The following is a 25,451-nucleotide window of genomic DNA, read 5'->3' as shown; positions in this document are numbered from 1 at the left end:
TATGAAGAATATACTAATAAACTGTGTACAAATGTACTAGTGTCCAACCCCATGCCTACAAATGACAGCAGGATAGGTATATACACCATGCACTCTCCCCGATATATGTCTCTCAAGTGTCACTCTGTCATGGCTAGTGATCACTGTTGCTAATAACCTTGGACACAGATATAATTCCAGTTGAAGTACGCCAGTATCACACTCACACATCAATGCAGAGTACACCTTGTTAGTCATATAGATAACCTTGACATGTACGAGTCCCCTCTAGTTATGTACCTACAGTTCTCACAGCTTGCCCCATACCATTCCAGGTTGACAGCTTAACATGTATGTATGTGCTACAGAAGCTATAGGCCACAGCTACATGTAAAGTAAGGGCAGACCTGTAGAGTACTGAGCAGTACTGTTGTCAAAATATTTAGCCTGTACAGTTGGTAATGGATTGTTTTTCTCTCCCCCCATCCCTTATCTGCATTAATAATTATTATTCATATACTACGGGTATGTCATTCTCAAAACCTAATGTTGGGACTTGTGTTGTATTATTGTTCATATATTTCAATGGTTGCATAGTAACATACCTTGTTCAAATTCCACTGTTGGTGGCCTGTTGCTGTAACTGTTACTGGCATGCTGTTACAATAATGACTGTTATTCTATTTATGCGTGTGTTCCATTTGATATGCAATATTTTTCAATTCTATTGTTCTGGGTCAATTGAAACATCCATGCATGCTGTTATAACCAATGTTGAAATGTTTTGTGCATGACTAACCAATACACTTTGACAAACTTCAACACCATAGCATGTTTGGGTAAGCCGATCCCATTGAATCCTCCAGTTCCGCCTCATCTGGCCACAGCACTGGGTCCCAGCACATCTGGAACCCAACCTTAAGCTACCTTTTCCGATGGTCCTGCATTACCCTCGGGTGGAACCACCTCAGGGTACACCAGTTCCAAGGTATGGTGCGCAGGATCATCCAGCAGGAATTGGAAGACTGCCTGCACCAGATAGAGGGCAGAGTGGTGCACCTCAAGGGGCAGGTTGGCCCCGGTGCCCAGTTTCTAGCACAGCCACCTTCAGGGCCATAAAGAGGCAGTGGTGACTGCCCATGGGTGGGGACCTCAGTCCTACTGTTTCCATCTGGGGGCACGTGGTCCTCTGATGTTGAGGGTGTCTTCATCCAAGGTGTTTACCCCCCTCATATGCCATACACCGTCCCTGTCTGCTGTCTTGTCTGTCTGCAAATGCAACCTCTCCTACCCAACTTACTTCCCCAAACATAGCTACAACCCTTCCCCAACTTTCCACTCTCTCCTGAAAATAGAAAAAAAAGTCAGGCACCTGTCTGGCAAAAAAAATGTTGTCCCATACATAGCTCTTCATTTTGCACCCATGTACACTGACATTAATAAATTTCCCCATGAATTAATCAACAAAGTAATGTCACCCACACCTGTTTCTGTGGGGTGTGAGGCTCTAAATTCAAATTGTCCACATCATGCACAACTGTCACTGCACAAGAAATGGAGAACTATGGTCCTTTCCTACACCTGTCCTGCATCTCTCTACCTGTCTTTCATATTGTTTTTCCCCCTGCTTGCCTACCATTTCACCACTTTTGTATTACCCCCTTTTATTTTTAGAAATAGTGTGGGTTTAAGTGGGAGTAATCTCTGCTAGGCATCACAGCACGACACGCAAACCCACATAACCCGCTTAAAACTGCTTTAATCACCCTATCTCATTCAGACACTATTCTTCCCAGCAACAAAATTACCAGCCCTGGCAAGTCTCAAACCCAGGATCCTGTGCATTAGAGTCAGAGTAACACACCACTAAGCAAAACCAGCTGTGGGGAATTAGCACTGCTTTTGTAAATATATCATCCAGTCAATCATGTAACATTAGGGGAAAAAAAGACATCACTGCCAAGTTTCAAAGCCAGGACACTGTGCACTCAGAGCAACACACCACTATGGCAAACCAGCTCTGGGACATTAGTTCTGCTTTTTTAAATATATCATGTATTACAGTCATGTAACATTAGGGAAAAAAATATACCACTATTAAGTATTGAACCCCGGGCCTTCTGAACTACTTTTCAGATAAACACACCACTACACCAACTCAGCTCTGGGGAAGAAATGCATTTTGACTAAATATATCATGCAGTACAGTGATGCAACATTAGGGTAAAAAGACACCACTGCCAAGTATTACACCCAGTACCTCATCAACTACAACATAGTGCATTACACCAGTGAGCCAACAAAGCTCTGGAGGTCAAGTAGTGCTTTTACAAACATATTCTGACTGCAAGTGACACACAACTCCTATATATACTGGAACAAATAACAGTGTACTTGGGGGCCTCTGAAGCAAACAACAAACCAGTACACAGACAAATAAATGCTGCTGGATGTACAGGAGGCCTACAATATCAGGTAGAGATGAAAAAGGCACAGACTGTTGCTGAATGAACACAGTTGTGCCCCCTACTTATGGCATGGTTGCCATAAAACCTATTCTGTGTGCTGACATACTAACACTGCAGTGCAGATTGGGGTTACAAACCATGACAGACAGCTCAGTGTCACACCTCATACCAATTTGAACACACGTCCATGCCATTCATGTGTAACACACTGTATGCATGCATATATGTCTTATCAATACACCTGACATACTATTATACCTTATTAGTAATATAGCATATAATGTATATTATTATAATAAGATATAATGAGATAATAATAAAAAGCCATTGCCTACCCTATTTCTATTCTGATAAATAGAACAATAAGTGAAGGAACTGTCCCTTCATTATGGAAAATTTCACACATCATCCCACTACACAAAGGTGGGAGCTCCAATGACTTTTCTAACTTTCGCCCCATAGCTTTACTTTCCCCTATCACAAAAATTATGGAAATATGCATCCATAAACAACTACTCAACCACCTTCTCCAGAACAACCTACTCGCTAACTGTCAACATGGCTTCAGACCTTTCCATAGTACCACCACTGCACTGCTATCATTCACAAACAGCATCAACAATAATCATAACAATAATTGTCTTTCATCTGCAGTCTTCATTGACCTATCCAAAGCTTTTGACATGGTTAACCACCAACTACTACTCCATACACTGAATACTCTCTCACTTGATCCTCTTGCCTTGAACTGGTTTACATCTTACCTTGATAATCGTCACCAGGCTGTACTCTGGAAAAATAAACTATCCAATCACCTTCCTATCTCTCTCTGTGTCCCTCAAGGATCCATATTAGGCCCACTCTTATTTTCCATCTTCATTAATGACCTGCAAACAGCCATTCCTTACTCCACCTTCACTCAATATGCAGATGATTCTACCATAATCTGCTCAGCCTCTTCTCAAATTGAACTACAGTCTCTTACCCAAAAAGCATTCAACACTGTTGAAATATGGTTTTCTCAATGCTGCCTCCTTCTGAATCCCCAAAAAACTAAACTGCTACTCTTCTCACCAACCCAAAAGTCCACATCTTTACCTTTCAGTCTCACTTCTAACAATGGTACTCTTATCTCTCCTGACCCTACCCCTAAACTTCTAGGAATAACAATAGACAACAATCTAAACTTTGATACTCACATAAACACTACAATAAAGTCAGTCAACAAAAAACTGGGATCCCTCTACAGAATTAAACCTTATCTTACACCAGCAGCTAAGACTGCTATAGCCAGAACCCACCTAATATCCACCCTGCTTTACGCCTCTCCCATTTATACTAATCTCTCAAAAAACAACATCATGAAACTACTTCCTATAATAATATTGGTAGATTTGCTACAGGCTCTCCTTACAGAACCCATCACTGTCTAAATCTTAAACAATTAAACTGGCTTGAATTTCTTAATCAGCTTCAATATCACCAGCTTATAATAGCCCATAAGACTCTATATCTACCTAACAATATTCCAGTACTCTCTAGCCTCATTACACCTTATAAAAACCTCACATCTCTACGCTCCTCTAACAAACTACTGGTCAATACTACTAAACCCAACAACACAGCAGGTGAGTCTTTGTTCTCCAACTCTGTAGGAAAACTTTGGAATAAACTTCCCTCTGAAATCACATCTCAAACTTCTCTCTCACTTTTCAAAAGGAATTTGAAACTCTACCTTAACAATCACTGGCTATGTACCTGTACTAACCCTGACTAAATCTTCTCATATTCACTTATCCCACCTCATCCCTTACTAGCTATGTTTTATGTATCAATAAACTACATTATTGTATATATCTTACAAGTATATATCTACATCATACCTCAGTCCCTTACAAAATGACCATGTTAATTCTACTTTGTACCTTACAAAATGACCATGGTAACACCAATTTGTACTATCTGAAGAGGAAGAAAAAAAATTTTTGTAATATTGCTATCTCTATTATCTGTATAACTCCTGTTTTTAACTTTGTAAAAAAATCTGTATGATTCTTGGAGCTTTTCTCCCCGGGCCTCTACTGAAAATGGACATGTCTCCAGCTAGACTAGCCCGGTCAACAAATGTAAAATAAAATAAATAAATAAAATAAATAAATAATTTGATATGATAATATATTATCATGATATATATAATGTATTATTATCATGAATATATTACATGTATATTAATACTATATTATATATCATCTATCTGTTACATTTCTAGCATGTGGCACATCTGGACACCCACAGTCCTAACCCACAGCCCAGTCTGTGGCACAACAACTACATGCATGTCAATACAACATAGGAATAACTGAGCCATACAATGTCCAGCAAAACTGGTTGCTCCCACCGTACTCACTGCCACCCACAGTATCATGTTAAAGGCCTGCAGGGTGGGACACATTTCACAATTATGAATATGTGTTCTAAATGTTGCTTAACACTCTCTAGATGGCACTATTATATAACATATGTACCAGAGGCACATGCTTCACCTGGACTGTTATGGGTACCCTCAGCCAAGCCATGCTGTGACACAACAGCTGACACCACTCCCTCACTGATAGTAACAGCTTGCTGTCTCCCTATGTCTTCACAATCCCTAGTCTGACTCCTGGTTAGAATACAGCAGCTGCAGCATACAGCAGTATGTCCAGCTACCTGCTACAGACCTATCATACCTCCCAAACACCTAGAACAGAATATCCACATGACAAACATACCTCAAAGGTTGGGGGTGTTCATGGGAAAGGGACACATGTCACAGTCTCCCCCTACAAACATACACAGCTGATAGAACAGCATAAACTGTATCAGCATGCACATTCAGATAAAAAGGATCTCTGACACTCACATCTCCCTGTCTCCTTATTGACCCTAATGCACATTGTTCAACAGTACTCTGCTACAGAATCTGAAAGTCAGTTAACAATGACCAGATACAGCATGTAAAACTGTTGACATAACACATCAATCCAAACAGTGGACAGTATTTCTAGCTACCCTCTGTAAAGCTGTAGCTCCATCACCTTGATAATGTCCTCCTCACAGGCCAGGAAAAGTGGCAAGACCTACACAAAGGCCTTAATTATAGCACTGTGTAGCCATGCCATTGGCTAATGTAAAGGCAACCCAGCTGTTTTAGATGCAATTAGCAAGTGGAAATCACAGATTGGTGCACAGACAATCACCTGTTCATGAGCATTACCTACAAAAAAACGAGCTGCTGCCTATGGTAAACAGGTCTGAACCTTTACTCATGAAGAGAGACTGCTATTCACTAGGATACTACAACTGGATTTCTTCACTCAAAGGAGTACATCACTATACCAGGTAAATCATTGAATGAAACATGTAATGGAATGCAGATGGGGGGATGCAGTCATGGGAAATAAGAATTTAAACTGCAGGTCTTAACAACATTGCCTGGACTGACATGTTGCTGTTAGTCTGCTGTCCAACACCTATGGCCATCCCTTGCAGCTCTGTCTGCAGTGACATAGATCACAGCTCTGGCCCCTGACTCACCCCAGCAATGGTCAGCTCACATATGACTGCTAAGTATGTTGTCTGTTGTACAATATTGGCAGTAAGAACTGGTGGATACAGGCAGCATATGATATCATGTACTGTCAGTGAGCCCCTCTCAGTTTGTGAATGTCATACAGGCTTAATTCAAAGATTGTACAGATGTCCCTCACCATTAATGAGGTACTCTGGCTAGGTCACTGTGTATTCCACACCTACATCTAATTTCCTGACATCTATAGCTAGCATACCTGGTGACCCCCTGCAGCAGGACTGCAGGTTATAGATACTAGTAGTGGGGGGACACTGGCTCTGGCTCAGCAGCAGTGCATACATATTGACCATACAATGAAAGGGAATGCATACAGTACCAGATATTAATGTACCATTACTGTGTTTCCAGGGGTCTGCCATGTCACAGACACATTCCCCAAACTCTGCGGACAACCATCACATATTGTCCAACTGGTGTCTGGAAATACACATTTGTGTGGCAGGGGGTCTACATCTATGAGGCACATGTACGCATTCTGCACACAGACAGTTATGAGGAGGACACACTACACCACATAAGCACTGTTCTCAGTTATTGTGTAGCACAGATGTTGCTGGAATGTCCACATGCACTTATTGTACCACTCACCTATTTTTTGGATGATGGCTGGATGACATGGTGCTAACATGCTGCCCATAGGGGACACCCAGTAGTCAATGACAGTGATGAGTGTGGACACATAACAACGCAGTCTATCACACCACTCAGGCCATATCTGCTAGTCCTGGTGCCATATCATGTTAATGGGCTATGGGTCCTGAGCAGCCATATGCCTAGGCCAGATGTTAGCCCATGTGTATGCAAGGCAGCAGCTGATGCCCTCATCCAACAAGGACACAGGCTGTAACCCAAGGGTTTATGTGCAGTTAACCATCCAGTTATCCAGGCTAGGCCTGCAAAGGTGTAAAAGGCTACACTGCCTGATGTGGACAGGGCGTCCACTCCATCACAGGCTGATTGTGTGGGACACACATCTAAGCTACCAACAAAGCTACACCAGGTTGAGGGTGTGTGTGTGTGTGTGTGTGTGTGTGTGTGTGTGTGTGTGTGTGTGTGTGTGTGTGTGTGTGTGTGTGTGTGTGTGTGTGTGTGTGTGTGTGTGTGTGTGTGTGTGTGTGTGTGTGTGTGTGTGTGTGTGTGTGTGTGTGTGTGTTAACAAAGTGGAGCATGACTTGCACTTGTGCAGGAGTCCCAGCAATGTGGAGTCCGTGAGTGCCTTGCATGCCATACTGAGGTCACCCATGAGAATTATGTAGGAAACCTGGTAGATGGTTGGCTTTATGGCCTATCACTATGAGGTACATGTGTGATGGGCTGATATTCCCTGTTGGGGAACCTCTGTGATGTCCCCAGCTGCTGCATATGCTGTGTGATGTGAATGATGAACAGGGAATTATAGACATTAATGGTCCTCACTGGGGGGTATGCGAAGATGTTTATACCCCATGCCCAGTGATGACATACACTTATGTATGACATGGGCCATGTAGAACGATTATCTTACAATGGAAGCAACATTGTGTTGACATGTCATGTTGCCAAAGACTTGTGTCTACAGCACACTCATGACTGATTACATACCTAGGATGTTGTTTGTACTGTCATAATATGTGGTGAGGTCACTCTCCCCATAGGTACTCACACTTCATGTCCTGGTATGCAGCCTGAAGCCATGTGTCTGGCAATGGTCATGTATCTGTGTGAGACCCTCCTAGGCAGATGTCCACATCAGTTGGGAATCCAGTGACAGCACACAGCATGCAATCATCTGCAGACATGGTCAGACATAGGCTAATGCCTGTTACATGCACCTCAGATGTGTACATCACATATAATACAGGCCCAAACATGAAACAACAGGTTACACACCTACTTATGGGTGAACCACATGAGGTGCATTATCCTATGTGGAATAGGTGGGTTCAGTCAGTGCACTGGTGTGCTACCGCTATGGTAACATATGGTGTGATGCATACCTGGCAGTCTTACATCTATGATGGCCACATGGACTATACTGGTCACATAGTTTGTCTATCTCAAGGTAGGCATTTTGCAGTGTCACCCCCCCCCTCATCCACAGCTTGGTGATTGTGTCATCCAGGTCACCTGAGTGTAACAGACAGGAACCCTTCCTTGATAAAGCTTAGGTGTGCATAATGGAATGTGTCCAGGTCACACGTGTCCTTGTTGATGGTGTTCACTTGAAACTCTGCTATGGCCTTGCAGAATAGCCTAGTTAGGCTGCTGTGTCTATCCTGTGACTGAGTGGGAGACAGGACACCTTAGTCTAAAGTGGTAACAGTGGTCATCAATGAAATGGATGGGACAAAGGCAGTAGTCAGTCTTCCTTTCAATACGGTTCTTTATGCTGTTGCAAGGTTATGCTTAGGGTCATGTAGGATGCATCCTGTGATGTGATAGGCTCCCATGGCAGATGTATACCATGACTATCACATGGCAGTGGTGTCCTGTTCCCCACATATAGGAGACGATAGACATACTGTGGATATCCTAATGTACTCATGGGGAACACAGGGGGTGCAGCCTATACCAACTCTGTCCCTGAGTACAACAAGTGAGCAGCTGCAGCTGCTTCCTGTACTGTTGCAGACATATGTGCAGTAGGGGAGATGACTGTGTGTAGTGGATGTAGACAATGTAGACTCTGTGTTTGTTGTGCAAATTTGCAGGACAGATCCCATTCTCATGTACACTCTAAGGTGACATTGCTCCAAAATGGGCATCTGCCCCTACTTTGTCTCGGACAGTGGTATGTCATCCCTGTTATGGACAGTATGTATTGCACATGTCCACCAGACATGTGTACATATCTTGGCAGAAGATGATGTAGACCTGTTGGCTATACCTGACTACATGTATCTGCACAAATGCACATATAGCATTGTGTGTATGTGTGTAAATTGGTGCCAGTCCTTGATGATGGTTTGGGGCCTGTGAGGGTATGTATACCCCCCCAGGAGGATGTATTCTACATTGGAGATGTATGTATGGTTGCCGTAGGTGGATGGGTATTTTGGGAGATGGTGATTGTAAACATGGCTGCATGACGGTTGCTTTGCCATGGAGGATGACAATGTAGGGATGCACAGTACCACAAGAAAGCATCATTATATATGGTGTGGAGGTGGGTGGCACAAAGTCCACAGCAGAGGAGTATCCAGGTAAGCCTTCAGTGGTTATCATGTTAATACTGTAGCATTCATAGTGGCAGCCTCTGCATACCTGTATGCATATGTCAGGTCAGTCTGCATCTGTGTTTGGGGCTTTGTAATGCACACATGTGCACACATATTGTGAATGTCAGCATTTTGGATAGTATTACAGCTTGTACTGTACATGTTGATAAATGCACATATTATCCTGTACCATTTTCATATGTGTATGTGCTGACAACACTTCTCCTCCACAACTCCATAGGTACTTCTGGTGTGGCTGGGGAGCATCAACCTGTAGCCTATGAGTGTGAATTATAATGTTATGGGTCACCTATACCATAGGCATGTTAAGGGCTGCCAGTTTGCCATGCACACAACTGTTAAGTGTAACAATATTGTAATATGTTCCATGTTTGCTTCTGGTGGGGTTCTCTGCAATGCATCACATTGGTAATCACAGTAGCATATTTGCAGGAGCTGTAACATATTCCCACATAGTTTGGTATAGGTGTAGCCACTGTAATATACAGGGGTGCATTACTATTGTGTACACTGGTGCACTGTATATTAGGTGAATGTCCATCATATACTGCAACTTCTCATGTATCTTACAGATGTATAGTACTAGCAACATTAACTGGACATAGCTGCACTGCATGTTGTTGAGGGCCTGTCCAGAGTTGATTGTGTGTTGTGCATGGCATCAGTCAGAAGGTGTGGTACGTATGATAACTTTGTGGCACTTCACGTGAGTGTGTGTGTGTGTGTGTGTGTGTGTGTGTGTGTGTGTGTGTGTGTGTGTGTGTGTGTGTGTGTGTGTGTGGATCATCAAACATTATAGTGCAGGAATTAATGCAGATATGTTGTCTTTCCCTCACAGGTGACGATAGGGGTCAGAGTGTGTCCCCCTCACAACCTGTCAGTGTCTCATCAGACACTGATGATGGTGGCCATTGTGATACACCACTTGGGCAGTCAGAGGGTGGTGTCATCGAACAGGGTAGTGTGGTGACTATGTCATCTGAGACTGTAGACACTAGCCATATTCAGAGAGTCGGTGAGGTCTCACACAGGCAGATTGACAGGGGTGCTCAAAGGAGGACTGCTGCTCATCCAGCCCTTGTCAGAGGTGTGACAGCACATGTCACCCCATGCATGTTTTGGTCCATTATGGAGGCACAGGCACATTGTGAACAGTACACCAGACAGATGCTCATGGTCATGGATGCAACACTGCCTGGCATGCATGATACCCTCCGCCCTCCACAGCATTGGTGATGCCTTATGTCATTTCGCTGATGTAGTGAATAGACACTGGGGGTGAGTGGGAGGAAGGTGTCAGACACATAGACACAGGTGAGCAACAACATCAGTTGAGAGGCCACGTGACCATGCACACTCACACTCCCATAGTGGCAGTAACACCAGCACTAATGAATGGAGGGTGCTGTTTACACAACAACATGGCAGGCCATTGGCACGTGTTCCTGGGTGGTTCCCTGAGGGACACAGAGCCAGAAGACACTGGTCAACATCAGGAAGTAGTACCACATCTGGCCTTGGTCATGGCGGTACCAGTGTAACTCCTGGCAGAACCAGTTCTCGTGTTCCTGGCCAGAGATGGTGAACTGTACATTCTGCCATGTACGATCCCTGGCTGTACAACATACCCTTAGATAGGGCTAGCACACGGCTTGACTGTGTGCATGCGCACACTCACACATCACTGTCACCCGCAGGTCACTGACAGACACACACAGCTCCTCTCCATGGTCCAGCTGATCAGCACCCCTCCAGACACACACACACACACATGATGTCAACTGTATGTCACAGCCTAGGCCTTTGGCAACTTCATGCCACACCCTGTGCATGTGACAATACCTGTGCCACATCCTTGTTATCCATATCGTCAATGCAGGGACATGCTAATATGTGTCTGATGCACAGGGTGAATCTAGTACTGGTAATTTCATTTTGTAGTATAGTAGTGTGATGCCCTGTAAGGTGCTGTCTGCTGCCAATTGTCATGCTTACACATCAAAGTGTATGTACCTTTGTGCCATGATGCTTTATTGCTGCTAGTACTGCAGACAGACTGTTGTCTCACAGACCTTATTCTGTTTCTGTTCCAGGTGTCTGCATGTGTAAGCCATGGTGAGCTGCTGCCATTACAGAAGCTCAAGATTACAGGGTGGCAACATGGACACCTTTTTAATGCCAATGTATGGGTGGAACAGTGTGTGAGGGACAATGGGGGTAGACAGCATAACCTTGCATTCATACCCCTTGAAACACCAAGCTAATCCTGATACATGTCACCTGGGTGTTCCATAGGATCACAGGTTCATAGTTACAGAGGAGGTTACTAGAGTACTGGACCTGGGTCTTTTATTTCACCCCAACACAATCATTGATCAGCATGTGTTGGCCATGGCATTGATGGACATATGTTGGAACCCTGGAACAGATGTTTGTTTTTTTTTCCCATCCACTCAACCTTGGAGCAGTTGATGAGGGTCTGCATGTTACTGTGTTTGACCTGTTTGTAGAATGCATTTGTGAGACAGGGCAGCCTCTGGTTGACAAACCTGCCTCTCCATCAGCTTTTTGTGCTGTGTCATATGTGATTTAGGTCTTTTGTGCCGGTAATGCACACAGAGTTATACTCTCGTATATGGGGCAGCTGTTGAAGGGTCGATCACAACATTGCCATCTAGACATACCATAGACACCTGTGGACAACCTGACCGATAACCACTGGGGCAGTACTGATTAAACAGTGTCTGTGTGCAACAGGTGTTGAGGGCCATGGATGACCTTTGTGGGTGTTAACATAGCCTTTACAGGTTCTGCAGATATCTGCATTGGTGCATAGCAGACCGGCCATGCTGCTAATGCATTGTTGTACTGCCTGAGGAATATTCAAAGGTAATGTCCACCTTTTGTCTGGATGCAGTCCCTTTACCTATGTTGTAAACCACATACAATCCTTTTCTGACCCCTGCCCCTACTTGCTGCCTGAATGCAACATTGTTAGCATGCTAAGAACCTAGGTCTCTCATCACGGTGTGTGTGTTGGGGTTGCTGCTGATGTGGGAAATAGTGGGGCCATGTCCTTACCTTATGGTATGCTGACATGATTGTCTACATTCAGCTTGAGGCCAGGACCTTGGCACCACTCCATACCCACAGTATGGCCTATTGCAGTGTTTTAAAAGCAGTTTGTGGCTCAATGACAGACTGCACACTACTTACAGTTGACACAGCTTTAGGCAGTGCCTACATATGTGTGTGGTGGCAGTTAGCATTCATGCCTAGATACATGCGGGTCATGGGGACAGCAGGTAGTCACAGGGCCTTCTCATGTCTACATATTGTATGCACATAGGCAACACAGATTGTTGTTGACACCTTATCAAATGTGGACTGTGGGACATGTCTTGTAGTAAAGTGACAGTTGGCAGAACATGCCATTCCCACAGCAAGTGCAACACACAGGATGTCCTTTGGTTTGCTAATATGACAGTTTCTTTGTGTGACATTACCTTAGCGTACGCTATTTGTCATGACATTAAGGTGCTTCTAATGTGCAATAACTGGTATATGCAATTAGTAGACAACTGTATGAAATGTTTGTTGTCCTACACTCTGGGGACCTCTGTATTGTTTGAGTTGTTGTCACAGGTCACACCTTGCCAAACATGGACTGCAACCTGCAGGATGGTACAGATGGTGGCCATACTTTTCACCTCTTCATATTTCTGCAGAATGTCCTGATGTTTGCCACATATTTTATTTCCATTTGTCATAACATTGTGGTTTTCTGGCAAATTGGTGGAAAATGATGAATGACTAACATTACAGATTAATGACAGATATTGTCATGTCACAACACATACCCTTTGAAAAATGCATTCACATGCTCAACCTGCTCTGGTATCTACTGCCCTTGTTGACAGTAGAACCTCTACCTGCCTAGTTTTACATATGATACTGCTATATACATAACACAAGCACCACAAAGCTATTATAGTGTTGCAGTGTCTGCCACTACTATTCAGGTGGATGACAATTCCAGGGGCTGTTAGGATTGCCAGAAGGGGGTTGACAGGCCCTTAACATGGTAGAGCCATCTGAAACACACACACACTGCTCTCTGGGGACATGCATTGAAACACACATGCACACAGAGTTGACTCTTTTCATAGTAGGACACCTACCTATCTTGTTATGTACAATACAGACCAACATGACAATACACATGCACACAGAGTTGACTCTTTTCATAGTAGGACACCTACCTATCTTGTTATGTACAATACAGACCAACATGACTATTGCACGTAACACAGTGTCTTTGTGTTAGAAAATATGTAACTCTGCTTCTAAGGTGGATGACATCTGTAAGGGCCCTGAGTAAGTTGGCAATGCAGGAGTTAATAGGGTGGAACAGGCACAAAAATGGTATAACCATCATATACACACAGGCAAGGCAGACACAGGGGATATGCATACAAAAACAAATACACTCACACAGTTAGCAATAGTCAGATTAAAACACCTGCCATTTACTTGTATATTCTATAGTGCTATGTACATATCATATGCATCATGGATATTATATGCCAGAGATATAACTCAGAACCTCTTACACCAATTAATCTTGGTAGTGCCTTCCTGAATAGTGGAATAAACTCCCAAAATAGGGACACTTCTCACATATTGCTCTTACAAACATAGACAAGTGATAGGGTAACAGGTTTTGCATCAGCATGATGTTTCAGATGGGTATGATGTCTGAAGCTGGCATGTCTGTCACTGTTTGTGATGGTAACTCTCATGTATTTGCAAATGATTTGACATAAAACCCCATTGTTATGAGACACGGACTGCATATATGTTGCAAACATCAGGACATTCTGCATACATCTGTACAGATGAGTGGTATGACCTGTAGAGTTTAAAATGGTGGATTTAAGGTGGATGATATAAACAGGCCCTTTAAAGTAATGTCATGGGGAGTGGGTCAACAGGCCTTAAAATGGTATAACCAACACACACGACAGTCAGAGGGGATATGCTTCACACACAAACACATATACAGTACTATAGTTGGCTGTATTGAGATTTAAACCCCTACCTACCTAGTTGTGTGTACTATAGTTCTAACTACTTATTGCATGTGCCACAGAGCTTAAATGCCGAGAAAGTGTCCAACAGTGGATCTATGGCAGACGACTTGAACAGGCCCTGTAAAGTAATGCAATAGGAGGGGTCACCAGGGTCCAATAGGTCTCAAAATGGTATAACCAACACACACACACAGTATTGAGATTAGAACCCCTACCTATCTAGTTTTCTGTACTATAGTCATAGTACTGAGATTAGAAACCCTACCTATCTAGTATTCTGTACTATAGTGTTACATTGTTATTGCAGGCACCAGGAGATTATATACTCACAGACTGTCTAATGATGCTTCTAAGGTGAATGACATCAGCAGGACTTGTAAAGTAGGGCAATGGGAGGTTTACTGGGTGGAAAGGAACTTAAAATTCTTTAACCTAGAAACACACACTTGCTAGTGCTGAGATTAGAACCCCTACCTATCAAGTTGTATGTACTACAGTGCTACATACTTAACTTGTGCACCACAGAGCTCATATGACTGAAGATTGTCCAAAGGTGCTTCTAAGGTGAATAACATCAGCAGGCTTTGTAATGTAGGGCAATGGGGGGTTTAAGCATTCTTAACTCAGGAAGAGGCTGACATTTGTGTAGTCACAAAAATCTGGTTCAAAGCTACTGAGAGCACCACAGCCATACCAGGATACTCATGCTATCATTCATTCTGACTCCAAACCATGGGCAACAAAACAAAAGGATGTGGAATTTCAATATATATAAAAGACATACACACCTCTAGGTTGGTCAAACAGTACGATGCACAGGAAACACTCCAGGTGCAGTAAACAACTGACAAAACCCCATTCCAATCATAGCTAGCTACAGGCCTCTAACTCTAAGATGCCCACTCCACCTATCTGAACCTTTTGAAATCAGTCAAGATTCAACCCCTTAACTTGATCCTGGGTAACTTTAACTATCCAACCATAGACTGGTAGAAATACTGTTGCCAAACACAAATGCTCAGAAATTCCTTGATTTTGTCAATGCAAATGCCTTGGAACAGTTGCTCGACACCCCCACAAGAGGGGAAAATATCTTGGACTTGGTATAAACCAACATGAGTAACCACTGCAGCATCCCTACAGGGTCATCATCCATGGTAAGATCCGCCCACAAAGCAGTCACTTTCAAAGTCACTAGCTCCCCTGACCCCCCCATCTCAGCTAGGGTCAAACAAAAAACTTCTCCAAAGCTGATTACAACCTCCTGAGGGAAGGTATAAACAGCTTCACAGCCCCTTCTCCCACTATAGGAACTGGCACATATGTTCAAACCTACAGCAAAGTACTATGTTAGCATTTAGATAGCTGCATGGAATCAGGAATACCAGCCAGGACAAAAATTATCCACCTAAAGGAAGAGTAAACCTGTCTAGTGGACATCTACAATAAATAAACTCTATAATGAAATAAACAAAATTACTGTCCAGGACCAAGAAGGAGCAGGTGTCTAATTGGAAGCATTCTCTCCTTTGCCTGAACAAGAAAATAAGAGCACTAGTGAAATCCTCCAAAGCAAACTTTGAGTTCAAACTGGCCACATCTCCTAATGACAATCATAATGCTTTATTCACATATGTCCACAATCTCAAGGGAAACACCCAGATCTGCTCAGAACTGGTGGACAAGGCCACCACACACACAAACCCTGTATATATATATATATATATATATATATATATATAGCCATCTTGCTGGCAAAAGGTTCCATGAAGGCTTCACTCCTCTGCCCCCATCAGTAAAACAGGACATCCCCAGTACTTGACCCACCTCCCCTTATCTCTAGGGAGCAAGGCATCACTGCTGTCTCAAAGGCAAAAATAGAGCCTCCATGGGACCTGATAACATCCCAGGCTCCAGCCTACATGAACTCAGGCAGGAATTTTCAGCACCATTAGGCACCCTATTCAACCAAAGCCTGAGTACTGTTTTCATCCCAGCCAAGTGGAGGGCAGCTACTGTCATCCCTTTGTACAAAGGCGGAGCATCACCCGATCCAGGAAATTATAGACCCATCAGCCTAACTAGCCTGATCTTCAAAGCCATGGAGTGGATTATCATGGACCTCATTAACAAGGACATTGGCAACATCCAGATACTTGATCCCACACAGTTTGTTTTTTGTCAAACGGAGGTCATGACTGTTAAATTTGGTTGACTTCTTTGACACAGTCACCAAGGCCATAGACAAAGGGAAGAAGATGAACATCACCTACCTTGACCTGGCCAAGGCCTTCAATACTATTCGTCACTCAAGTATAATAGACAAACTCTCTCAACTAAGCTTCCATCCATATGTTACCAGATGGGTAGCAAACTGGCTCACTGATCGAACCTACCTAGTCAAAATAGGGGATGCTACCTCAAGTTGTAGACCCATGACAAGCGGTGTACCTCAGGGATTGGTCTTGGCACCTCTGCAGTTTGAAATATACTTCTCAGAGATGCAGGCCAAATCTAGTGGTCTATGGCTGACCCAGTTTGCAGATGACTGCATGTTGGGTGCTGCCATCAATTCCTGTAGTGATGTGGACATCCTCAAAGCGGGTCTCACCCAACAAATGACTGTGCCAGAAATATGGCCTCAAACTGAATACCAAACAATGCATCATCCACCCTTTTGGGAAGAGTGACATCCCCACAAATTATCACATTGATAATAAGGCACTAATCATGCAATCAGTGTGAGGGAATTGGGCACCCAGGTTGACAGCAAACTGACTTTTGACCACCATATTGCCTCATTTGTATGAAAAGCTTTCTACATGGCCCACCTCATTTGTAAGGGTATCTCATCTAGGGACAAGGTGGTCATAACATCCCTGTATTCTTCACTTATAAACCATTATTGAGGACAATGCCCCTTTCTGCATGTACCTCACAAAGCACATGCATCAGCAGGGGAGACCACAGAATTTCCTCACCCAGAGAACCCAGGGCCTGAAATATCAACCCTACACATATAGGCTAAAAGCCCTGTCCCTCTACTCAGTCTCCTACAGACTCCTCAGAGATGACCTCTGTCTGGCATACAAAGCAATCACAGACCCCACGCTGATGGGACTACTACATATTCATACGTCAAGCTCCACTCAAGTAACCCACACACATGACCTCAACCTGGTGCATGACATCAATAGGACTTGTTGTCAGGACAGATTTGTGTCCCAGAGACTCGCCCTTTTGTGGAATAGACTCCCTCCCCACGTAAAGCAGGTACCTCATTAAACCTTTTTAAGTGCAACCTGGATAACTGGATGGGGAACAGAAAATACACCTCTGAGATTCCACCTGTATCCCTGCTGGACAGTGGCATAGGGTGCTGACTTGTTGGAACACGGACTAAATTCTTAGCTCGGCTTGTAAGGGCCTCAGAACCAATAGCCTAGTAACTTCCTATGATCCTATGATCCTATAGGGTGGAACAGGCCTCAAAATGTACTACCATTACATCCAGGAAATATACACAGCCATAAGGAAATATATTTATATACTCACACACTTGCTGTTGCTCAGATTGGGACCCCTACCTATCTAGTTGCATGTACCATAGGGCTATGCACTTATCGCATGCACCACAGAGATTACATGCCTGGAGACTGGCCAATGGTGCTTCTAAGGTGGATGACATCAGCAGGCCCTGTAAAGTAAGGCAATGGTAGGCTTACAGGGTAGAACAGGCCTCAAAATGTATTAACATTACAAACACACAAGCAGAAAATACACACATTCACAAGGGGATATAGTTATACACACACACACACACACACACACACACACACACACACACACACACACACACACACACACACACACACAAGGTGACTGATGTGGGATCACAACCCCTACCTCCCATTACACAATGTGGCTCACCATGGTATTTGCACATGCCACTGGCTACACTTGGTGTACTTCTGGCTGAGCACTACATCACTCTATGGCTTCCAGAGTCTCTCTCTGTCTGTCTCTGTCTCTCTCACTCTCTATTTCTCTCTCTTCCCCTGTCTCCACCTCTCTATTAATGGTATCTGTACATGTTACCTATACATTGCATGTATATCAGACTCAACAGATCCAGATATATCCTATATGTACCACACACACATAGATAGGGTAATCATATCCAGCGGGGGTGATGGAGAGACAGTTTGGGTGTACATATCTGTCTGTATTTACAGAGATATATGGACATCCCAGTTCTATAGTCAGATGTGTGTTCAGTCATGGGCTGAAAAAAAGCTAAGTGTAGGAGCATGCCCAGTATGAGCATCAGTAGTATCACTGGGACTCCAGGCCAGACCAACATGTACTCCAGTCCGGGTTCTGTGTGCTAGAGATGATTGGCTGATGCAGCTATGTAAATAGTCCATCACCTGACTGATATACTGTCTGAAGGATCTCCTGGCTGTGTGTTATCCTTCTTAGCTGAGTCATTTCTAGGGTGGGTGCAGAGTTTTGTGTACTGAGCAGAGTTTTGTATAATATGTGTGGTACATTTTACACAGCACTGTGATTTCCTGGTATGTCAGTGACAGATCAGTATAGGATAATGTGATGACCCACAGATAGACATTTGTCTACTAACTTCATATACTGCTTGAAACCCATACTAGTGCACAAATTGTTCTAGTGTGCACATTTTACATTTGTCTGGCCAGTGATTCCTCCTTCCCCTTATATGTGGGCCTTTGCACTGCTCTGTTCCAGTTGCCGGCTTTATCTACAGTTGCTGCTCTTATGTAGCTGTTGTTGTGGTGTGAGTGGGGTAGATGTTGTAACACCACACACAAGGTTACAAGGTTCAGACCTCTGACTGTTCAGCAGGTTGCCCAGCATTGTGCCCCATATATCTGCCCTGGTCCTCAGACAGTTTGTGCTGCACTGTTATTATAAGGCTACATGTTGGCCATTGCTCTCTACCTGTTATGGCCAGACATCTGGACAGGGCCATATATAATAGTCAGACACACCGGCCCAAACATGGGTACAGGATCTTAATATTGCTCTTCCACACTTAGTTGGTAGAATGTGTTTGTATTAGCTTCCATTTTCATATGATTATGGAGTCTGAATCTCACCTGTGTGTCATTGATGTTTTCACATCAACCATTATTGGTTTGCCAATAGTTTGCCAGAGAAATGCAATGTTATCACAAACAGAAGAGATATATGAGGCATTCATGTGAACATCTTATAAAAGCCTGTCATTCGTGGGGTATGGACGGTGCCCACTGACTTGTTGTCAGTGCTGACAGTTACATACCAGCTTTTATTCCTGGTGCAACATGACTTGTCCCAACCTGCTGTTCTAGTAGGCACCTTCTAGGTTTGTTAGGGCTGTGTACTATCCGTATCTGTGGCCCCCTGTCTCGCCATTGTCCACCTTTCCTGCAGTAACAAATAATGACATCTGGAGAGTTTGTGGAACTCCTACCATAGGTGTAGCTGACATGCAAAAGAGTGGGCATGGTCAGTCTCGAACCATGGACCCTGTCAAGCAGGGTAATGCCATTAGCCCACTAAGCCAAGACAGCTACCTACTTTGTGCTACTATTACCACACACATGCATAGCACTTTGAGCCCTGCATATTGTGGAATTGGAACATGTTAGCAAGTTGATTAGTACAGCCCTGGGAATGTGTGGTCTGCTGCTGTTACCTTACAAACATAGATGTTACTGCAGTTGTATGGGAACACGGGTGTGTCAGGGTAGGGGCCCATACCTCACAACTGTACAGATTTACCCAGAATGAATAGATGTTTGCCTTCTATTTTGGGTCTATTTGTAACACGAGTGTGGTATTTTGGGACATTGATGGCATATCAATGAAGAATGAAGTCAGAAACTAATGACAGACATTTTGGTTTCAGACTTCATACCCTTCCAAACTTCTTGCTAATGCAAACACTGTTATTCTATCCACTTACTAAGTTTGTGGAAGCACTACTTAAAAGCTTTCCCTGTGTTTGGGCCTTTTCCCCAAATTTCTTTTTGTCTTTGTTGAGATGTCTTGCTCTAAGAGGTTGAGAGGTATGTAGGGGACTCCAACATTGACATGCATGCATCTGTCCTATGAGCCCACTATTTGTAGGTCCCTCACATAGTGCAGTGGGTTTGTGTGGCTTGGGGCCTACTGCATATTCTGAGGCACACAGTATTTGGCAGGGGATTTCTGTTGTCCCACATATCTATCAGTTGTCTGCTGCTATCCCAGTATCCCACTCCATTCCCTTGCATACATGCAGCAATACCATAGATAAGCTACTACAGTTTACTACACCATTCAATTATTGTTAAGAAGAGTGAATTAACTTTTGCCTGTAGCAGTTGATGGACAATGATTTAGGCCTGACTCTGTTGGATTCATGCAGTACACAGCCTATACATGGTATGGTATAGGCAGTGTGGTGTGGCCTGCATCCATTTTACTGTGTGAGTCAGAGTGAGGTGTCAGTCCCTGGTACCCTAAGTTGTCAGTGCATGTCCTATGTGTTGCCTTTTTGCCAAGGCCAGGGTGTACTGGGCATGTCTACATCTGCCTACAGGGACAGGCTCAGGGGGTTCCTCCTCCGAGACCCCCTGTGCCTTTGGGGACCTTGACAATGGCTGGGGGTTGTGTGTCCCTTGCCTGTGCTGTTCCTGCTGCAGCTGTTTCCGCAGGATCATATTGTGTAGCATAGCACATACTATGAACATGTGTGCACCTGTGGCTGGAGAGTACTGCAGGTCTCCACCAGATATGCTGAGGCAGCAGAACAGTGACTTGAGCAACCCAAACACATGCTCATTGATATTCCTAGTTTGTACGTGTGCCTCATTATGGCATTCTTCAGTTGGTGTGTGTGCATTTCTGATTGAAATCAGCATCCATGGTTCCAGTGGATAGCCAGCATCCCCCAGTAGATGGCCGCATGGGATGTCCCCCCTGTCAAATGCCTGGTACAGCTTTGATGCATGCCAAATGTGGGAGTCGTTATAACTGCCAGGGCTGCCAGCACACACATTCATCATAATGCCCTGGGCATTGCACATGACTTGGCAGTTGATGGTGTGATACCCCTTAGGGATGATGTAGACTCTACCCTCCTCACCAGATGGTGCTTTTATGTGCACATGAGTGCAGTCTATGGCACCCAGTACCTCTGGGTAGTATGCTACATGGTGGAAGAGATGCATATTGCTGGTCCTCACCTCAGAGGTGTTGGGGAAATAAATGTGCTCACTGGCATGTGTTAGCATGACATACAGGAAATGGTGGAATACCCTGGATGTGGATGCCTGTGAGACCCCCATGATGTCCCCAGTAGGTCTTTGGAAAGTATCTGTGGCTAGTATTCTTAAGGCTACACATACCTTTATTTCCACTGGGATGGGTTCCACTCTGTTGGCACTGGGTCTGAAGCGAGGGTGGCAGAGCTCAGTGAGTTCCTGTAGTATGTCCCTGTCCACCCTGTAGTGCTCTACTATCTCCAGCCGACGTAGCACCTGAAAGGTTACCCTGGGCCTGAACACTCTTCTCCTCCTCAGTCTGGGCCTATTGTCAGCATCATCCTCATCGTCATTGACTCCAGCCTGTAGCACATAGAGATGTAGCAAAGCAGCAGCATCCCCCATCATTTGGTCAGTTAAAATTCCCAAATGTGTACTCCAATGGTGCAGAGTATGTGGGAAAAATCACATTGAAGGGTGTATGCATGCTTTATACTGGTGTGCTGCAGATGCAGTCTGTGTGATTGGCTGATTATGATCCATTTCAGCTGCAGGACTTTTCAGTGAGGGGTTTCAATGGGCTAGTGTCAGTGGAGTTGGGATTATCAGTCAGTTAGACTTGATTGGCTTTCCTAGGCTATTTCCTTTTTTTTCCCTTCCCCTGCTAAGCCCTGTGGTGCACCATGCAAACCCGCACAGCTAGTGTAAACATTGCTTAGTAGAAAGCAGCCTTCCCTGGACATGAGCATGCTTAGCTGTTTTTCAACCAGCTAAAACATGCCCCGTGGGGCTAAGCAGCGCTTAGCAGCCTCAGACACACAACCCTGCTTAGCTGTGCTTAGCTGAGCACAAACCAGCGCTTCTAACCTCCAGTTAGTTTAAAGAAACCATGACACACCCCCTTTTGATCTTAGTTATTTGTTCTGCCTACACCAACACAGCTGTATCCCTAACACCGTTAGTACCTATGGACACTGTGGCCCTTTTTGCTATTCAATAAACCTGGCTCATTTACATACACCTAATTGCGTACACCCTAGATACAGCACCCCCACCAAGCCCTATCTCCTTAGCTGCCACTATAACCTACCATTGCATTACTCTTATGCTTGGCAGTATAATGCAATTACTTTCCCTACCTTCAATTTAATGTTTTACACATATTAAATTTATTTTTTTGCAAAAACGGCATGTTTGCACACCTAAACCTGGGATATGTATTAAAAAAAAGTTAAATTTTTCATATATTGCATCACTTTTAAATAACAATGGCCATAGTTTTGGCCATTTGCATGCCTAATGCACATATTACATTCTTTTATTTGAGTTGTCAAAGGTTCTGTTTTATTTTTACATTCCGGTACACTGTTAGTAACCGTGTACATTTTTCCTGCAGACACGGCATCTACACGGATGCCTTTCTGCTTCCTGGATCACAAAATCACCTCATTTGCATGGTTTTCACCAGCAGATGAGGTTATTTGCATTCCAAGATCACTTCTGTATCCGCACTGACTCCCAGGCCTGTTTCCTGTATCACTCGGTGGCCATATTTCGTGTTCGGGCCACAACACTATTCCTACACAGATAATCATTCCGTGTAGGGTTTATTGAATTACCCCCATAGCCTTTTCATATAAACATTCTATCATTTCTTTCCTTATTCACTTATTCTAGGAATGTCTAAACCATTTGTTTAAACTTTTCTCTAATAACCTTTCCAATAACCAATTTTTACTCACAGCATTGAGTCAGGAAACCACTTTCTGAATTCAGAGCCAATATTAATTTCCTCTCCATTCCCTCAGGTAATATTTTCAAAGTAAATCAAGGCTGCCATTTCCCAAGATAGCAGCCCATGTCTCCCCATTATTTTCTTCCCTTTCCCATCTCTCTTTAAATTTCCATGCAATATCTCACAAAACATCTCTCACAGACGATGAAAAATGTGAAATGGATTTCTGTATTTCAAACTAGAAACATGTTTGTATTCTGAAAGGCAAATGCACAGCATCTATATGTTGCTACTTTGAATAAAGCCCATAGTACTGTTTTGTTATGAAATAAAACAAATTATAGAACATTGCTTGTCTGACAGAAGCAGTTAGATACGTTGGCCTTATTTTGTTATATATTCTATAATGAATGCAGTATTGTTTGTGTACTGCACAGATGAAGTAATGATAACCTGTACAGTGTGTGAATATGCTGAAATGTAATGAGTACCACGATGATTGCATATTTCTACTATCAATAAAGAATATGAATTACAGTTGAAGAAATTATTATCATGTGAGGTTAGTCTGCACTTTTCATGCACCTAATGTCTATAGTTCCCCCATGTTTGGTTAGATCATGTGAAATCATGTTTAACTTCACTTTATGCCACCGATCTGCTCTGAACAGCAAATGTCTTGCCTTAAACTGCTTCTGTGACTCAGTAGTTTACTGAATATGGACCATAATAAGGAACCCTTAAAATATTGCACAACTTCCTATAGGGTGTTACTGGGTGACACAGAGATGTAGAAATACAGGATAGAATATTCTTTAGCAATAGTATGAAGTTACCTTGAGTGTTTTGATGTCCTAACCATCCCTGATCATGAGTTGGAGTTAGTCTGGTAAAGGCTATTTGGGTTTGGATGATCTGGTTGAAGAGGAAAGAGTCCAAGAACAGCTAATGGAAATAAAAATATGCCAAAAAATGTTCTCATGTTCCCTTATCTTCAAATCTACATTCTCAGTATTCATGTGATGTCAGAGCAAATATGGACCACCATTTCAATGGTGTATAATTATATATACATTTTCAACTGAATATAGGAAATCTTCTGGCTTTTTTGGAATACCTTCTAAAGCTGCAGTCCTGTTTCCACTGTACAGCTATGATGTTCTTCTCCAGTAAATGCTACCATAACTCAATCTAACAGTTGTTGTATCTTTCGGCTTTTACCGGTTAGGGGTTGCCACAGCGGAACTCCGGTCCGCTAATGATTGGCAGTAGATTTTTACGTACCGAGTTGCCAGCCCTGACACACAACCTTCAATGAAGGTACGCCCATTCACACATGTCTCCACACAAAAGATGCTTTAGCTGAGAATCGAACAGGACAACGTCTTACTGTGAGGCAACAATGCTACCGCAGCACCACCACCGCAGTATAACTCAGTCTAACAGTCATTTTTCTATTTCAACTTAAACCATTATACAATATACCGAGCATTCCTTTTAGAATACTTTGACTTTGCTTCCCTGCTTCAAAAATTCCACAATCTCTCTCCTATTGTCAACCTTTTGCAGTGAGATATTCAGGTTCTTGGAAACTGATATTAACCCCTCATATTCCAAACTCTAGAGCTCCCTTAAATTAAATTCCACTTTAGCACATAAACAATCTAACAAGTTATCCCCCTTTTTAAGTTGTTCACATCAAATTGTTTTTGTTTACTTTGATCTCCATAGCCTAATGCCCTCATTCTTTCTCTTGCCATGCTTAGAGCAGCTAATTGGTAGCAAGCAATGTTTCCATTTCCTGTATATATCTCTTTCTTGATAGCTATCCTAAAGTCACTATTGATGGCCTCACTAAACCGGGGGTGAGATACATTATTGCAGTTTGCCCCCCCAAATAACCTCTGGATCTTTTAACCTCCTCTACTGCTAATGCTGAGTCACATTTGGTCCTATATGCCACTGTATGAAGCTAACAGATCAATCTGATTAGTACTACTTCATAATCTTTTTTGGTTCTGCAATACTTAACCCTTCCCATTCCTTAGCCAGTGTTAAA

General features: G+C 43.3%; 1 protein-coding gene across 1 annotated transcript in view; it reads right to left on the bottom strand.

The window, feature by feature from the left end:
- The window catches only part of LOC122797108 (cytochrome P450 2J5-like), a 430,423-nt gene extending 419,261 nt beyond the window's left edge, over window positions 1-11,162 (bottom strand). The window contains exon 1 of the mRNA XM_044065905.1: window positions 11,139-11,162. Within this exon, the coding sequence (XP_043921840.1) occupies window positions 11,139-11,162 (24 nt within the window). The remainder of the gene's footprint in view (window positions 1-11,138) is intronic.
- Window positions 11,163-25,451: the final 14,289 nt, after the last annotated feature.

The sequence above is a fragment of the Protopterus annectens genome, chromosome 3.part0 (genome assembly GCF_019279795.1).
Source record: "Protopterus annectens isolate FY-2018-M chromosome 3.part0, PAN1.0, whole genome shotgun sequence".
NCBI classification, from domain to species: Eukaryota; Metazoa; Chordata; order Ceratodontiformes; family Protopteridae; genus Protopterus; species Protopterus annectens.
Note: the sequence above shows the minus strand (reverse complement) of the source record. Positions and strands in the feature narration are given on the sequence as shown.